Source organism: Coptis chinensis, chromosome 2 (genome assembly GCF_015680905.1).
Source record: "Coptis chinensis isolate HL-2020 chromosome 2, ASM1568090v1, whole genome shotgun sequence".
In the NCBI taxonomy this organism is placed as follows: domain Eukaryota; kingdom Viridiplantae; phylum Streptophyta; class Magnoliopsida; order Ranunculales; family Ranunculaceae; genus Coptis; species Coptis chinensis.
In genome coordinates, this window is record NC_141457.1 from 99,458,066 (window position 1) to 99,474,993 (window position 16,928).

At 37.2% G+C, this 16,928-nt stretch overlaps 2 protein-coding genes across 2 annotated transcripts; one reads left to right on the forward strand and one right to left on the reverse strand.

Moving 5' to 3' along the window:
- Positions 1-2,657: 2,657 nt before the first annotated feature.
- On the reverse strand, positions 2,658-4,662 carry LOC147519542 (prohibitin-1, mitochondrial-like). Its single transcript, XM_086594144.1, has 5 exons — positions 4,289-4,662; positions 4,034-4,149; positions 3,831-3,922; positions 3,615-3,738; positions 2,658-2,953 (listed from the first exon to the last, which is right to left on the reverse strand). The coding sequence occupies exons 1-5, from the start codon at positions 4,660-4,662 to the stop codon at positions 2,658-2,660; spliced, it is 1,002 nt and encodes a 333-aa protein (XP_086450270.1).
- Positions 4,663-6,724: 2,062 nt separating this feature from the next.
- LOC147519543 (uncharacterized) lies at positions 6,725-7,963 on the forward strand. Its single transcript, XM_086594145.1, has one exon. It carries the CDS (start codon positions 6,725-6,727, stop codon positions 7,961-7,963), a length of 1,239 nt encoding a protein of 412 aa, XP_086450271.1.
- Positions 7,964-16,928: the final 8,965 nt, after the last annotated feature.

Sequence of the window (16,928 nt, forward strand, 5' to 3'; positions counted from 1 at the left end):
TACCGAGAAAGTGACCAAGTGGTTGGAAGTTTCTCGGCAGAGGTCGGCCGGGGAATTCGTCGCCCATTACTTGGAACTCGTTGATGGCTATTGTGAATATTGTGAATCTCATTCTCACCACTTAAACTATCCCACACATTATTATATCGTTGGCGTGTGTTACGTTGTGGTGTGACATATACAACATCATCTGCGAGTGGAGAGGGTCGTTTAAGACGACGCCTGTAGTAGTTGTTCTGTTTGCGGACAGTCTTTAACTTTTGAAGAAGTATTTCGCTAGACATATGACTTACATTATCCACATCAGATAATGGAGAATCGTCATAGGCAATAACCTCACGCTAAATAATTTGGTGCATTGGTGGAACGACAGTATTAGGAGGTATTATTCCGTCATCGCCAAGTTAACTTTGACCATCATGTTCGTGATGATCGTTAGTAATTACATCGGGACCTTGAGCTCTTCGAGTATGCGTCATAACTTTCGCAGAACGTGATTGAGGGTGTTGAATAAGAACCGCAGACGGTGCCAATTATGTTTCGACCAAATATGATCAAAACACTAAGTGATGATGAAAGAGACGAAGAACGTAGAAAAGTAGTTAGAAAAGTGATGGTGATCGGGAGAATGATGAGATTGTACCTTGCGGTTGCCTACGTACCCAAATTATCAATGGGATCAAGTTTCAAGAACATAGTTCTTTATGAAAAATAGTTTAGTATTTATATAGGTAGAATATAGAGTCCTTGTAACTCAAGTATTCTTATAGATTGAGTAATTGTGATAGAATATAACTCTCAACTGATAATTATCTCTTTGATAAGAAACGAATCTGGACATAAATTAACGTACATTAGTGGCAAGCCATTTGGCTAAGGTTCAGTCTTAGACACATGAGTTAATGGGCCTGTACATTGATTCATGGTACTGCAAATTGGGCTATAGCCTTGTTGATTAAATGAATAAAGTGGAGACTCCTACCAATGGACGTTTGTCACATAGGTGGGGGTCGAAACAGTGTACACGTGCAATCACATATATTTGTTACTTTGATATATTTTACATGCATACACATATATTTGTACACGTGTATTAACTCGCATTTTAAATCGAACATGCGAGTATATGCGTCTTACAATTACATCTCATCACTAATTTTTAACATGAACACTACATATTAGTTTATAATAAGTGTGTATACCACAATATATCAAGCATGTATATCCTATTTAAATATACACGTGCATAAGTTAATAAATATAAAATGTATTAGTTAATTCAGAATATACACGTTGACATTATTATTAACATCTATGATACACTTGTTTAACGTATTGTTATAAAATATACATTTAACAACACACATTCACTGTTATGCTATATATATATATATATATATATATTTAACAGACTTTTACACGTAAAAAATATATTTTATATTATATGTATGAGTTTGATTATCTTAAATGTAATATAATACTAAATTTTATATATCGAAATCATAATAATCAGTTTCGGTTTCGGTTCAGGTACCCACGGGTTTTTTACTATTCAGTTCTTTATCGATTTGGATCTTAATTACCTATTTTAAATGGGTCTAACTTTTTAAGACCTAGAACCCACTATGTCAAAATAGAGAATTTAAGACAAGCATGACGCCCCACAATAGGACGGCTTCTAACTGTCTAAACATAAACCACGGCTAATTTCTTTTATTAGACAGCTGTTACCAGTCGGGTCATATTCGTCGGTCTTTGTCTGTCTACTTCCTCCTTCTAATTCTCATTGTCGAGACTTCTGCTTTGAGCCCTGAAACCATTTCCCACCAAAAAAAATTGACAAATTTTGTGTTTCCCCCTCAAATTTCATAGCTTACCCAAATACTATATATTCTCTATTTTTTTCATAACTCATCACACGATTTTTTTTCTCACGTTTCTGCAAAGGTTCGTACTTTCTCTCTATTAGGTTTTTATTTATTTCTGTTCACTAAAATTGATACTGAAAATTCGTTTTGTAGATTGGGTCGCTTAATCCAGGAATTGAAGGTTTAGGGTTGAAGGGGTATACGAAATTTAATACACTCTCAGATAAATCGAGGTGATTTTCTTATGGGTTTTACTAGTTTGTTCTTTACTTTTTGAGTTTCCATTTTGTGCGAAGTATTTGTATGTTTTTCAATGGCCTGATTATGTTGTATTATATCCTCATTATTTCATTAATTAATTAATAATTAGTTTGTATGTTAAAACAAGAAAAAGATAACTAAAGTTTGTAACGCCTTTTAGCTTTAAGCATTACAAACTATAATGATAACTTTTGAGCTTGTTATTATATAAATAGAACGTTACCTTCATTAATATTCAGATAGCGTATAAAACTTGAAGTAGCAGTCCATAGATAACAACTGAGACAATAGGATTTGGCTCCTATAGTTTTAAACAAAGTAATTCTTCATGTCGCCATGTAACCTTATTTTGAAGTCTACCAAATCTATTGAAACAAGCACTTGCCTAGAATAAACTCTCGACAAAACATTAACCCTTCCTCTCCCAATCATTTCTTTCCAACTGGCTCCAAAGTCATGTCCCGAAGATTTAGGAGCAAGTCATCCGAGTTCAAGTATACACGGTTGGTGAATTTTCTATGGTGTGGGCTATTTCCCGGCAGCTTCAATCTTCCTTAGAGTAATAAATGCTGCATTGTTTGCGATAGCTTGACCTATAAGATGAGCACTCTTGGCCTCTCCTCGTGCTCGATAACCGCACCCTTCTTGTCTTGCTCGCTTTCTCCACAACAAACTTGGCTCTTTTTCGCTTTTTGTGGCAATCTGCTTGGCTTCAATTGCAGCAAAATTCCTTCCGAAAGTCTCAACTGTCCATAACTCCCTACGGTGAGGACGGTCATAGCTGACCCTTTCTCCCAAGAACAAAATATTATTAAAGTCTGCAACTACACAACAAGGGGAGTTAGAAGGGTAGAAGTGCAGTAAATCCATCCACAACTTTTGTCTTAAACTGAATTAATTTGAGGCATATACCACAGTACACAAAAATTGCTTCTTCGAGCTTAGCATTTCCACATTACAATGTAGAAACCGACCGATTCAAAGAGCTTAGTGACATTGAAAGCGGGGTCCCAGAGAATCCATATTCTTCCACTATTGTCACTTGGATAATTATTCAAAAAGTTCCAGCCAGGAGCACAAAGGTTTTTAATGTAATCAACCTTGTCTGCCTTCACCTTAGTTTCTAGCAGATTAAAAAGCCTGAGCTTTTTATTCTTATCTTGTTTTGTTTATTTCCCGAGCTTTATGGGAGTCGTTAAGGCCCCTCACATTTCCAAATCCCATCCTCATGATTACTTGTTAGGGAATTATTACGACCCCCTTAGGGCCCACCAACCCCTTAGGAGGACTCGAGTTCTTGTTATTAGGGCCATTGTTCGAGAACCCTTGGGAGGAGCTTTGTTCGAGGACCCTTAACGGATCTGTTTTGACACTTGTTAGGGCCCTTTTTTTGAGTGCGGGAGTACCACCAAGTAGGTTTAGCACGTGGAGTTGCTGCTTGTTCCTTGTGTTTGGCTCTTGTAGTAACAGGAGAGGTAATAAGACCTCCTGCGTGAACATCTTGGTCATCTATCTCATGGTCAGAGAAAACTTCTATCTCCTCTTCATTATCATCATCAGGACCCAGCAGTGCTAGGTACGGATTCCCTTCTTGAATAAATCCTCTAATCTAATTTGTTTATTTATTAAGAGTTCAATTCTCTTGACAATAGAATTAGCTTCTTGCACAAAAGGCACTATATCATTTACTTCATCACTCACTGTATCGCAAGCAATTATAGGAGCTGCAATGGGATCAGGTACAATGGCAATTTGAGTATTAACAGGACATATAGACATATAGTAGGTAGAGGCTGGGCATCTTGAGGCACACGATCAGCATTTCTAACACAACTAGACTGTCTGATTTCAGCTCTAGGAGAAGTTATGAGCATTTTGAGCGGTCGACTTCCCTTGAGTGGTACTTTTTTGCGGGCATGTAGTCTCCTTATGGCCAAATTGTTTGCATTCAGAACAAGCAAGAAGTCTCCATGGATATTTCAAGTCAAGAACAGCCACTCTAGTCCCAATATTTAGGTATCTAGAAAAGTGAAAGATATAGGTATATCTACACATACCTTAGCAAATTCCAGTCTTTTCTTCTTTGCAATAGCATCATCTGTGCATTTAGGTTCACCAATCAAGCTAGCAATATATCCTATCCCGTTAACTGTCCACACCTCTTGTTGTAATTCTCTCCTAAAGTCCTGTAAATGGTAGGCAACTGATCTGGCTCAGGTCGTGTAAGAACACGAAGCCCAATCTTCACCATTTTGCAGACCACGACTTCCTGAAGTACTTTCCAAAAGGTTGGCCTTTGCATGAACATCATTAATGATAGGCCTATCGAACCACGGAACCATGAAATGTGTTCCCTTAGGATAAACCTCTCTTTGACACCAACGAGACGATTGAAGACAATAGCACGACAACCACCTTCAACATTGTAAAGACTGTTTGAAGTAGCGTAAAGACCAATACCACCTATTATTCCAACTTTGACTAACGCAGACATTGCACCCACACTACCTTTTGGAACGTTCTTGAAATCCATTTTTGTTTTTGTGATTTGATTTGTTTGGTTAAACCCTAATGAATAAAAGTGGAGTATAGAACGTTACCTTGGGCACCTTTGATATATTTGTGCTGCACACAGTTCTCTGCTTAGCATTTTAAAACTTCTTAAACTGAAATGGCTACTCTAGTTGTTCCTGATTCTGTTCCTACTCCTCTTGAGGATGCTGACAAGATTAGAAAGGCTGTTCAAGGTTCTTCTTTCTTTGTTGTCTTCACTTTTGTTTGTCATTTTCCCTTTTTTCATCAGTTTGTAATTTAGCAGTTCCGATCGACAAACAATGTATAGTGATCATGTGCTAATGAAAGCTGTTACGATGGTATGATATTTAGAGTTGTTTGATATAGATCATTAAGAAGTTGAAATTTTTATTTTCATGTAGAACTAGAACCTTATGAAATGATGTTCTTCTTTGTTTTGTAGAAGTTTTGTAAACATTATCAAATTTACATTTACAATTTCTTTTTAGCATTTTTCCTTTGATAAACACTGTCTTGGATTTGCCAAAAAGTACAAGGGAAAATCATTTCAATGAGAACTCTGTGCAAAATCTAATTTTGGTTGGTCTGCCTGAGACCCTGACTTGAATGAGAACTCTGTACCACATATTTTCCCTCAAAAATAGACCGACGATATAGGCATATATCCAATATACATGAAATGCTCATTCAAGATCCACTATACAAGCAGTCGGGCAGACTTGCCTAATGCGGTTAAAAAGGATAGGCATATAACCAATATCTTACAAACTAGTCAAATGCATTCCAAGCAAATCAATAGCAAGACCAATCCCAAACTATCCAAATTAGTGGTCCAGATATTGTTATAGAACTTATTTTTCAGTTTAACAAGTTTGGGAGATGTTTTGATTTGATAGGTTCTTCTCCCGCTGGAATTTTTCTTCAAGGAAAGGGTGAATCTTTCTCACTGCTTCTCCAAGGCAAGGTATAAACGGTTTAACTTTATTTATACTTTACTTATAATAGGTGATGATGATTTGGTAAAGGTTGCTATTTTTTTATGTGGTACTTGAAGAAAATGTTATTAAGTGATGATAGAAGTAGATGTAACTTGGAATATATTATTTGGTCTAGGTTGTTACTGTATTCATTTGTTTATATTGTCTCCATTGAGATGAGCTAGTTTTACGAGGTGATAATTAATGGTTCATTGTCAAGCTGGATTTTGATATTTCATCATGTATAACAATGATTTTTGTGTTTATTACTTGGTCCTGTTGTTTTTTACTGCTTGGCATGGTGATGGTTTCTCCCTTCACGAGTGTTTATGTTATATAAGAGTTTTTTGATGCCCTCTTTATATCATGAATTTTTATAATTTTTTCGATAAGGCTCTTTATGTCATGGCATTAGTGGTTGCATTGGGACTGTCTTATTACTATAATAAAACTCACATATATTTGGAACTTGGAAAATTGGTGTGTCGACACCATAAGCGTTATATGCATAGTGTAACGATACTAATGTTGGGCCTTGTGACTAGCTATGTGCATTTTAGTTTCTTTGTGCTTTGCTTAAAATAGTAACAAGAATTCTCTATCTAAGAACCGGTTTTTGAATGACTCAACTAGCCTGATTTAGAATATATATCTACAGATTTTAGTTTGAGTTGGATTAGTTTATTTCAAACTTTATATTTTCAAGTAACCTAGTTTCTTGTTTGTAAATGATATGACTTCTTTGGCATTAATTGGTCTTGGCCATAGAGAATAAGGAAGTTGCTATTAGCATGAAATCACCAAGTGTCCTATATATATATATATATATATATATATATATATATATATATATATATATATATATATATATATATATATTGTTTGCATTGTTACTGTAATTGTTCCAATCTTGAGCAAACCATTTAGACTTGGTAGGTGGGTTGTTGGGGTGTTAAGTGTGTTAGGAGGCAGAAAATAATTTGAGTACCACTTTCTATGATATATACCTTTCCTATGTTTCAAGTTGAATACTCTTTTTGAAATCGTACTAATATTATATATGTTGATGTATTTATTTAGAAAATGTCTTCAATGCTTCCAAGCAAGAACTGGATGAAAGCACCGACTTCGTCTACTGAATACCTTCGAGGTGTTAAATCATTCATCAAGTTCACACAAGAGAAATTAGGAAAGGAACTTGACTGGTATTGTTGTCCTTGTGCTAATTGTTGTAATTTAGGGGGGAAGTCAACAGCAAAAGATATTGCTGAGCATCTTATTTGTGATGGTATAGACGAGACATATACATCATGGATACATCATGGAGAGCCATCTTCCAGAAGTAGTAACTATGTTGAAGCTCCTACTAGTTCTTCTACTAGGGATCCTAAAAATATGTTGCCAAGGATGGAAGAGATGGTCAATGACACATTTGAACGAAGTCATCCTGTTGACTTAGATGCATGTCTTAACGAAGTTGATGATGGAGATTCACCCAATGCCATACCGCAGGATGTTCAATACGACAAGTTGATGGAGGATGCTTTAAAACCAATATATCCATCATGTCGGGGTGAAGATTCAAAATTATCGATGACGATTGAGTTGTTGAGCATGAAGGCTAGACACAATTGGTCTAATAGTAGCTTCACAGAGTTGCTGCAATTCCTTAAAAAGACTCTACCAGAAGAGAATACACTACCTGAGAAGACCTATGCTGCTAAGAACTTTATCAAACCTCGCATGATGAAGTGTGAAATTATTGATGCATGCCCAAATGACTGTATTATATACTGGGGTAACAAATATAAAGATTTGATTAGTTGTCCCACTTGTGGTAAAAATAGATGGCAACCAGTGAACCCGTTAAAACCGAAGGCTAAGATTAAACCATGGAAGAAGCTAAGGTATTTTCCTTTGACCGAGAGATTGCAAAAGATGTATAGCATACCATGGATTGCAGAGAATATGAAATGGCATGCAAATGCAGTTTCTGACCAACGCTATATGCGTCATCCTGTTGATTCTTCCATGTGGAACTCAATTAATCTTAAATGGCCTGAGTTTGCTGCGGAGCCACGTAATGTTAGATTGGGGATTGCAACTGATGGATTTAATCCATTCGGGCACAAAAGCAGCACTTATAGTTGCTGGCCTGTTATGATTACTCCATACAATCTGCCTCCATCATTGTGCATGCGGAAAGAGTTTACTATGTTGACACTTCTAATTCCTGGTTCAAGTAGCCCAGGGGATAATATCGACGTCTTCTTGCAGCCTTTAATCGAAGAGCTACAACAGTTATGGGGTCTTTGGAGTTGAATCATATGACTCCCATGCTAAAGAGACATTTACTATGAAGGCAATTTCCTTGTGGGCTTATACACGATTTTCCCTGCGTTTCACCATCTTTCGGACGAAACGGCGGGAAGGTATGCATGTCCTATTTGTAGTGAAGATACAGATTCTACTTGGCTGAAGCATGGAAAAAAGTTTGCTTATATGGGTCATCGAAAGTTCCTAGCAGACCCGAATCATCGCTTTAGAGTCCAGAAGGCACAATTTAATGGCAAAGTAGAACATGATAAGCGCCCTATTCGTTTAAAGGGTTCTCAAGTAAAAATTAAAATGAGTCAAATTCAGAACAAGTTTGGTAAGGTGCCGGATACACCGGAAGGAAGGAAGAAGAAGAGAAAAAGGACTAAAGAACTAGAAAATTCAGCATTTTCAAAGGATTCTATCTTCTTTACATTACCGTATTGGGAGGTATTTTTAACATTTGTGTAGTAGTATATCATGTAACTTTATGTATACATATCCATATATTCACTTATATATTTAATTCCTACAGCATCTGCCTATTTGCCACAATCTAGATGTGATGCACGTGGAAAAAAATGTTGCGGAAATTCTGTTTGCAACAATCATGGGTACAAGTAAGAGTAAGGATGGACTCGAAGCCCGTTTGGACCTTAAGGCTAGGAAGATAAAGAAACACTTGTGGCCGGTAATGAAGAATGACAAGTGGTCTTATCCAATAGGTGTTTTTTCTCTTTCTCGGCAAGAGAAAGTTTTGATTTGTAGAACTTTGCACCAACTGAAGGTTCCTGTTGGATATAGTGGAAATTGGAAACATAATGTGGACTTGGAAGACTTTCAACTCAAGAACCTAAAATCGCATGACTATCACATCCTTTTACAGCATTTATTGCCTGTGTTATTGATGCATCTATTCAAAAACACAAGCCATTCGTGAAGCTATTAAGCCAATTGTCTTTATTCTTTAACGTCCTATGCTCCAAAGTTATTTGTCGTGCAAAGCTTTCAACCATGAGAATACGCATCGTGGAAACTTTGTGTGTCTTTGAAAAATACTTCCCGCCTTCATTTTTTGTTTCAATGATACACCTTGTTGTGCACTTAGCGGAAGAGGCACAAATTTGCGGACCTGTTAGATATAGGTGGATGTATCCGTTTGAGAGGTGAGTAAAGTTCACAATATTCGTTTTTTGTGATTAGTATGTCATTTTGTATTAATTAATGACACATGCACAGGATGATGAAGACTTATAAAAGGTATGTGACCAATCAGACTTTTGTAGAAGGTTGCATTCAAGAGCAATACCTTGTGGAAGAGGTGATGATGTACTGCATGGAGTACATACATGATGGCAACTTGGGAAGTCATAAGAATGGGAGAAGGGTGATCATGAATGAGGATATCGAAAGTGCACACCCTATGGATAAAAAGGGAAAGCAATACGTTCTTCCAAATATAGAGTATCAACAAGTTCGCAAGTGGGTTTTGACGCATTCTCCAAAAAATGTTGAGTGGGAAGAGTAAGTTATGCATTTACCACTGTTTTGGTAGTCAATACTTGAGTTCTACATGTCAATTATCCTGAATTTTTATTATTTTCACAGGAAGTACCAAGTATACCTCCAAAGTCATAAATCAAGGGGTAAAAGTTATAGGGGCAGCCAAGCAAAAGAGTTGGATTACATTCTTTGGTTAAGATTACAGCTACAAAACGAAGAAGAATCTGTTTTCAAGAAGATTGTTGATGGTCCATCTTTTACAGTTGATGTCATATAATAGATACACAAATTAACGGGTATGCTTTTTATACATCGATTCTGAATCAACGACAACAACACGTAATATAGTGGGTCTCAATGAGAGTCGTGGACTAGTTTTAGGGCAAGTGCCAAGGATAGGAATCTTGTTGATGATGAAGTCACTTACTATGGAGTTGTCAAAAGAATTCTTGAACTTGATTATGTAGAATTCAAAAACGTGTGTTCTCATTGCGGATTGGGGTGCGAATTGAGGATAAAACAAATGGTTGCATAGTTGATCCGGATACAAACTTGGTATTTGTAAATCTTGGGAGGTTCATGAGGAATACAAGTGAAGTTGATGAGCCCTTTATTCTCGCTTCTGAAGCTAAACAAGTCTTTTATTGCAGGGATTTGAGTAGAGATAATTGGCATGTTGTCTTGGATGCTCCAAAGAGGTTCAGTCAAGAGATAGATGCTTACGAAGACCCACTGGTCTTTGAGGCTAGAACAAGAGTTAATGATTCTTCGTCAACAACTTTACTTGAGGACGTTCTAGAAGTTGCCGAAGACTAATTTTAATCTTAAAACATCAAGTTAAAAGTGTAATCCTCCGTGTTAGGAAACTTATCAATATATTATTGACTTGGTCATTTTTCAACTGCTTTTTTTTTATCTTCTTCTTTAAATACTAGACAAGGGGTCTGTTTAGGATCAAGGAATAATCTTTTTTTTTTACTTAAGTATCTTTTGTTTCTTTTCATATTTCAAATTTTCAACATGGTACAGGTGAGTTACAGAGTGGTTTTTTTTCTAATTTTTTATTCTTTGAATGATGCAATATATGATGAGTTTAATTCCGTGCTTTGTATGATGAGTTTAATTCCGTCACCTTAAATGTATGATGCAGATGTTTAATTATGTCGCTTTAGATTTGAGCCATTTTGTTGAACTCTATATTTAGGTAAAAAGAAGTCATGTCAGAAGCATCTGAAGCAAGTGGATTTGAGGCAAATGAATCTGAAGCAAGTGAGATGAGGACGAAACCAAAAGGTAAAGTAATAACTTTGATTTGATTATTGGTTACTTAATTGGCGTTGTGACCAGAGTTCATTAAGGATATCATTAGTGCTATTATGGAGGGAGGAAGAATAAGTGATGAACATAGATGTTCACAAAGTCTAGATATCACGCATCATGTGTCACGAAAGGTATTAATAATACACTTTTGCTCTCTATGAGGACACACCTTGAGACTTCTTTAACATCTAAGTTTATTTTCATTTGAATCCTCTTGGTGAAGTTTTCTTCTATTATATGTGTAATCAACTTTAAATGCTAGTTTATCACAGAAAGAAAATAAATGTGAATTTAAAAATATACACCTAGGGTTCAATTAGGTACAATCTGGACCATTTTTATTGTTCAACCAACTAGGTACTCTGCTATTGAGTAGTAGAAGCAATAATCCTTGAAAGAGAGCACAAAATGGGTTTGGGATCCCTCCATAACCTTCATCAGAGTGGCTTGAGGCCTTCAGCCTTTAATGATTTCTCTAGTTTCTTGTAAATGAAGATTTGGATCCACCATATAAGTTGTTATGATCTACAATAGTGGGCAGGCCCACAGTGTTTAAGATGCTTTTGGTATCATCTAGGCCCATGTGTAAGGGGATTGTCATTTGTGGAGGACCTGCCGGGGTGGGGGGTGGGGGGTGGGGGGATAAGGATAGTAGAACATTAACTTTATTCATAGAAGCACTGGCCTCACAGAAGGGGAGGCCCTCCCTCATACATGAGAAGAAATGAGCCGATGTTCAACAATAAATATAAAGAAAAATTAAAACAACAGATTTGGAGCGAACCAGATTGGGGATGTCAAAACCATCAGATAATCATCCGGATAGAGAAATTTTCTATACTACCATCTTCAAGATGGAAGATGCCAAAGTCTTGACCACCAAACTTACATCTGTAAAAATGAAGAATAATGTTATCCGTGAAATAGATCTGATTTAGGCTTGCATCCGGAAAATTTGGAGGACGAAATAAAAAGAACTGTTGTATCCTTAAGAACGAGAGAGCTGTCGCAAAGATTTTCGACTGCCACCCACTTGCAAGGTGTCCCAAATTCCACCTTTGAAGACTTTGAATCCAACAGTTTTATGAGAAAACCGGACGAGCTTTGTCCCCTGTCATTGTTGATTTTTCGTGATCATTACCGACGCTACATACCTACGGACAACCAATAGATCTCCCAACGATTCCAGTATGTAATGTTGGAAAGCGATGTCTCCAGGAAGATAATTTATAATTTTCTCAAGATACGTCGAGGTATCTGGTGTCTCTTCTTGTGTTTCTTCGAGACCATTGACGACGACCACATAGCCACCGTTATGAACGACGTAGAACTTCCCTTTGTAATAAGTGAGATCATGGAGCATCCCATGCCCAACATCTTGGGCAATTGGAGTCCATACTTGTCGATCTCCACCAATTTTATAAAAGGCCAACGACACGTCGGTAGCTTGTGAGGCCATGATTATTGTACCTTCACTTACCGAGGATGACGACATAGCAACTTTAAATATGTATGTGTCTCCACACACAGCACCATCGAACAGTGCTTCATGGTGGTTCCTTACAGCAGTAGTAGCATTTTCCGGGGGTGGAGGTCCAAAAACAATAGTATGTTCATATTAGAGAAGGGGGTGGGCAGACATGACCAGAGTTCATTTTCTGACTGTAACCATCCTCCTGTTCATAACCCATCTAGATAATTCTGGGACAACAAGTATAGAATTCTCCTCGACATGCCAAAATACTTCGTCTATTTTTTTTTTTTGAACTGGACTAACTGGACACGCAGACACCTTTGGTAAGTATAACAATAACAACATATTAAATCATCTTATCACCCAGTGTTCACTTAGGTCCAAGATTCTTACCTTCTTTTACTTATTGGTGTTGTAATATGTATATGTATATTCATTCACTTAGGTCCAAGATTCCAAGTGGAGTTCATGGCGATGGACAAGCTCTTGGACAATATAGAGCAAAGTATGCCACAATAGTCGGGCAGGTGGCTAGGACACACTGCCCACCTATGTACAAGGACTGGGCAGAAGTTCCAGTACTAATGAAGGATGAATTGTGGAAGGATGTTTTGGTAAGTGCAAATCACTCCACTAGATTTTATTTCAGTAGACATTTGAATTTAATTTGTTTTGCATCCCAATTTGTTTACTAATGACTTTGACATGTCCAATTTACAGGAAGAAATTGATCTTCCACTCATCCTAAAAAAAGAATGCACTCTTCGTAAGTTTAATACCTTTGGAAACAAAAAGTATGAACTTCGTAAGGTTTATGATATGTATCCAACAGATGCAGAGCGAAAAAGAAATGGTCCTAAAAAGGTGAAAAAGGAAGAATGGGAGGCATTTGTCGACATGTGCTCAACTGAAGAGGATAAAATCAAGCGATGCAATGGCAAGTTGGCAAGGGAAAACATGAAGAACCCACATACAACTGGTAGAATGGGAGCAGCTCCAGTTATTGAGCAGTTGGTAAACATCTATTTAGTGCTTAAAAATTTATCGTATGCACTAAACTATTAGTCTTTATCTACGTACTTGTTTAATATGTTACAGAAAAAGGATAGCCCTACTGGTGAGGTTTCGAGGACACAGGGATATGTGGCCACCCATACGAGGAGAGATGGGAGTTTCATCAACACTGAAACGAGGCAATCTCTTGTAAGAGACAACAAGACATATTTGTATAGCTATTGCTTATGTATGTATGACCAGCTATTATGTACTTAAGAAATGGTGATTTTGATTTCTTTTGTAGGAGGAAATTAACAGACTTGTTAGCGTAGAGCCTGACATAGTGGAAAGGGATCTAGACAATGACCCCGTTGCAATGGTGTGATGCTTCTCATCTTTTTTTGGTTTTTCAATTTGGTTTTGTTCAAAGTTCTACTTAAACTTTTGTTTGCTTAATAGGTTATTGGTCATGATGGAAGGGGACGTGTTCGTGGTCTAGGTGGTGGTGTCACAAAGACTGTTTACCATGCTTCAGCTCCTTATAAGGAGATTGCTCAAAGAGAGAAGAGAGCGCGTGAAAGCAGTGAGTCAGGTTATGAGGCGGTCATGGCAAGACTTGATGAAGCAAACAAGGCTCGCAAGATACTTGAGGATGAAGTTGCAGACCTTAAGCGACAATCTTCAGGGCTTGGAAATGCATCTCAGGTAATAATTTGTTAATTTAATTATGTCTAGACTAAGAATATGAATAGAGTATATGTCTTGTCTTCCCAAACCCTTATTAAGTTAGGAGGAAGTGGATGGGGTTTCCCAAACCCTTATTAAGTTAGAGCATATGTCTTGTCTTCCCAAACCCTTATTAAGTTCTCTCACATTGATTATGTTAGATGGAAGGCAGAGAACAGGATTGTGCCTGGTGTCAATGCCAAGCTTCTTGGATGCCAAGAGCCATGATGTTTTTACTTAGGAACTTTATCTGTTTTGGCCTTAACAAACCCAATATCAGGAGGACGCCATCTGACTTCCATTATACAACCTGCTGGCTTCGGTTTACCTCGAATGCCATCTGACTTCCATTATACAACCTGTGTCCATTGACCAAATGAAGTTTGTTATATTTGGGTCTGGCTTTCGATAGTGGGAGCTGTTCCTGTTGCAGCAAATCAGAACAGTCTTCTTTGATCTTCTAATGTGAATGACGCAATAGATTCTCCTGACTAAATCACGTGAATATAACATCATTGTTTGTCAGCATACTTTTCTTTTCATCCTTTGGTGTCTTTTTTGGATCTTTCTCTTGGATGCTAGTGGGAGTATGGGACCCAACTCTAGTTAGACTCATATCATTTGTCCAACTGAAGTTTCCATGCCCATGTGCTCTTATTTGTTGCTCTCTCGTGCTCTGTATGTTCAAAAGCTTCTCCTTCAGAACAGCTCAAAACTTGCACGTCCAATCCCTTTGTTGCTGTGAAATATTGCTCTACATCTCGCTGCAGTTTCACAAGCATATTTTGGCTTCTTGTGGCTACTTCCAGTGCTATTGTGTCTACTTCCTTCCTTTCATTACCATCAATTCCCAAAGCAATATCCAGTGCTTGACCTCAAACTTGCATTCTTCTCGGTTTTCAAATCTGAAGTTTTCTTGGCCTGAGCTTTTTGCGAATCTCTCCAATGAACTAGCTCCACTACCTCATTTCGTACAAGTCTTCCAACTTCCACTTCACTTCATCCTTAAAGCTAAACTCAAATACAAACCGTAGAAATCTTGGGTTTCTTTTTTACATTCAGTCCAACTCATTCTTTGATATAAAATGCAGCAATGCTATATTGTAAGTTGTATGGCATAGGTGACATGTTGCCAAAGGTGCCAATAGAACTGTATGCAGAAATGTGTCCATGTCTTCTTATTTATTAGTCATTGTGAGGGAGGTTATACCATAAGTCAATCCAGATTCTCAGACCGCATTTTGAAATGGGGGTAGTTTTAGATTACATGAAGTATTTAAAATATAATGCTTAAAATGAACAAGTGAATGAACAGAATATTGGATATAGTACTCATTGCAGCATACCAGAACGAAAAGGACTTTGTTCTGTTCTAGTATGTGCTAATTCCATCGAAAAGTACGAAAAGTGAACCGATTGCAACATATCCCCAAGTTCGAAAAGTTGACTTTGTTCTATTTTTTTTTCCTTTTTTTTCCTTCTTTCGCTATGCATTTTGAATGTCAATTTAGGTTCTTGTTTTCAGATGCTAAATGTGATTTTTGTACTTACGTGTTTTTACTTTGATAATTTTATGCTTAAGCCTTAAGCTTATTCAAATTTTAATTCCTAGATAAGAAAATTTTACGTGCCGCAGTAAAAGTTAATGAAATTGGATACCATGGTTGTTGGATTCACCACTTGAGTAGTAGGAGATGGATTTGAAGATATAGATTGGGTTAAGTTTTAAAGGTGGAAGATGAAGGTTTAATTGAGGTGTTATTTTCGTAAGTGCACTTTTTAATGTTAATACACGGTTAAACTGACGGAGTCAAACTCAATTAATTGGGTTGTTAAATTAGACAAGTGTCTTTGTTTTTGTAACAGTTATAGAGATCCAATTTCTATACCTGGTTATAGAGGAGCTGGACTCATCAGATATATTTATCGGAATATTATCCTTTGACCTTAAAATAACAAAAAAGAGTAGCCCTTCGTCTGAGTCATTCCATGTGCTGTAAAGGTGGAGCCTTGTTCATCCTCCACTGCTGCCATCTCTAACACTGCTGTAAAGAAGGAGTCTTGCACATCCTCCACTGCTGAAAGTTCTTTACCTTTAGCATAGTGTAGAACAATATCCAAAGCCTCCTCCTTGATCTTGGGGCCTTCTTGGTTGGTTGCCCCCCTCTTATCAGCTCTGACTTCTTTAATGATGTTTTCATCCTATTAGTATAACCAACTGGTTCACTCTCTTTATTTGGAGTGTAGTCTTATTTATCGGGAAAAAATAATGATGAGGGAGTCGACTTGGCACTTTCAGATTCGGGTTGGGAACTAGACCTGCCCAAGGAAATGAAGTCCAGTCCAATGACGGTACTTCAGACGAATACACAAGGCCAACAAGCCCTACTCACCACTTAGCCAGATAGGCAAAAGGACTTCCTATGTGTGAGGCTACTTTGAGATCTTAAGCAAGGAGCTAGTTCAATAGTTTCGTGTTCCACTTGAGAAGATGAAGGCCAGAAATGCACCATCAACCACAGGATTAGAAGTACATCAATGAAGCTAATGAAGTCCCGTTGTTCATCATGAGCTCCATTTTTTGAATTCAAGTAGATTACTACCGAAACCCGTACCGTACACGCTGCTTTCTCGGGTTATAAGTGTCGCTTTCTTGAAAATCTTGCTTTCAGTAGATTGTTATTAGGTTGATATGCTAGTCAAGTTCAAAGAAGGTAACTATCTTGGTTTCTATTGTTATTAGGTGTTAAGAAAACTAGAATACCTGGACATGTGGGGAAGTAAAATATCAAATAATGGAGTTTCTTTACTTAAAATGTACCTTATGTTAAAATTCTTGAATCTTGCTTGGACCAATGTAAGTAAGGTGCCTTATCTACCTTCTCTTACATCCTTGAACATTAGTAATTGTAGCGTCGAGTTCATATTTGAACAAGGATATTACGGCGTTAA

Coding starts and splice junctions, on each gene's coding strand:
- LOC147519542 (XM_086594144.1), bottom strand. CDS start 4,662: ATGGATTTCAAGAACGTTCCAAAAGGTAGTGTGGGTGCAATGTCTGCG. Junction 3,739..3,830: donor CTATAATTGCTTGCGATACA/GTGAGTGATGAA, acceptor TAAACAAATTAG/ATTAGAGGATTTATTCAAGA. Junction 2,954..3,614: donor CCAAGATGTTCACGCAGGAG/GTCTTATTACCT, acceptor CTTGTTGTGTAG/TTGCAGACTTTAATAATATT.
- LOC147519543 (XM_086594145.1), top strand. CDS start 6,725: ATGTCTTCAATGCTTCCAAGCAAGAACTGGATGAAAGCACCGACTTCG.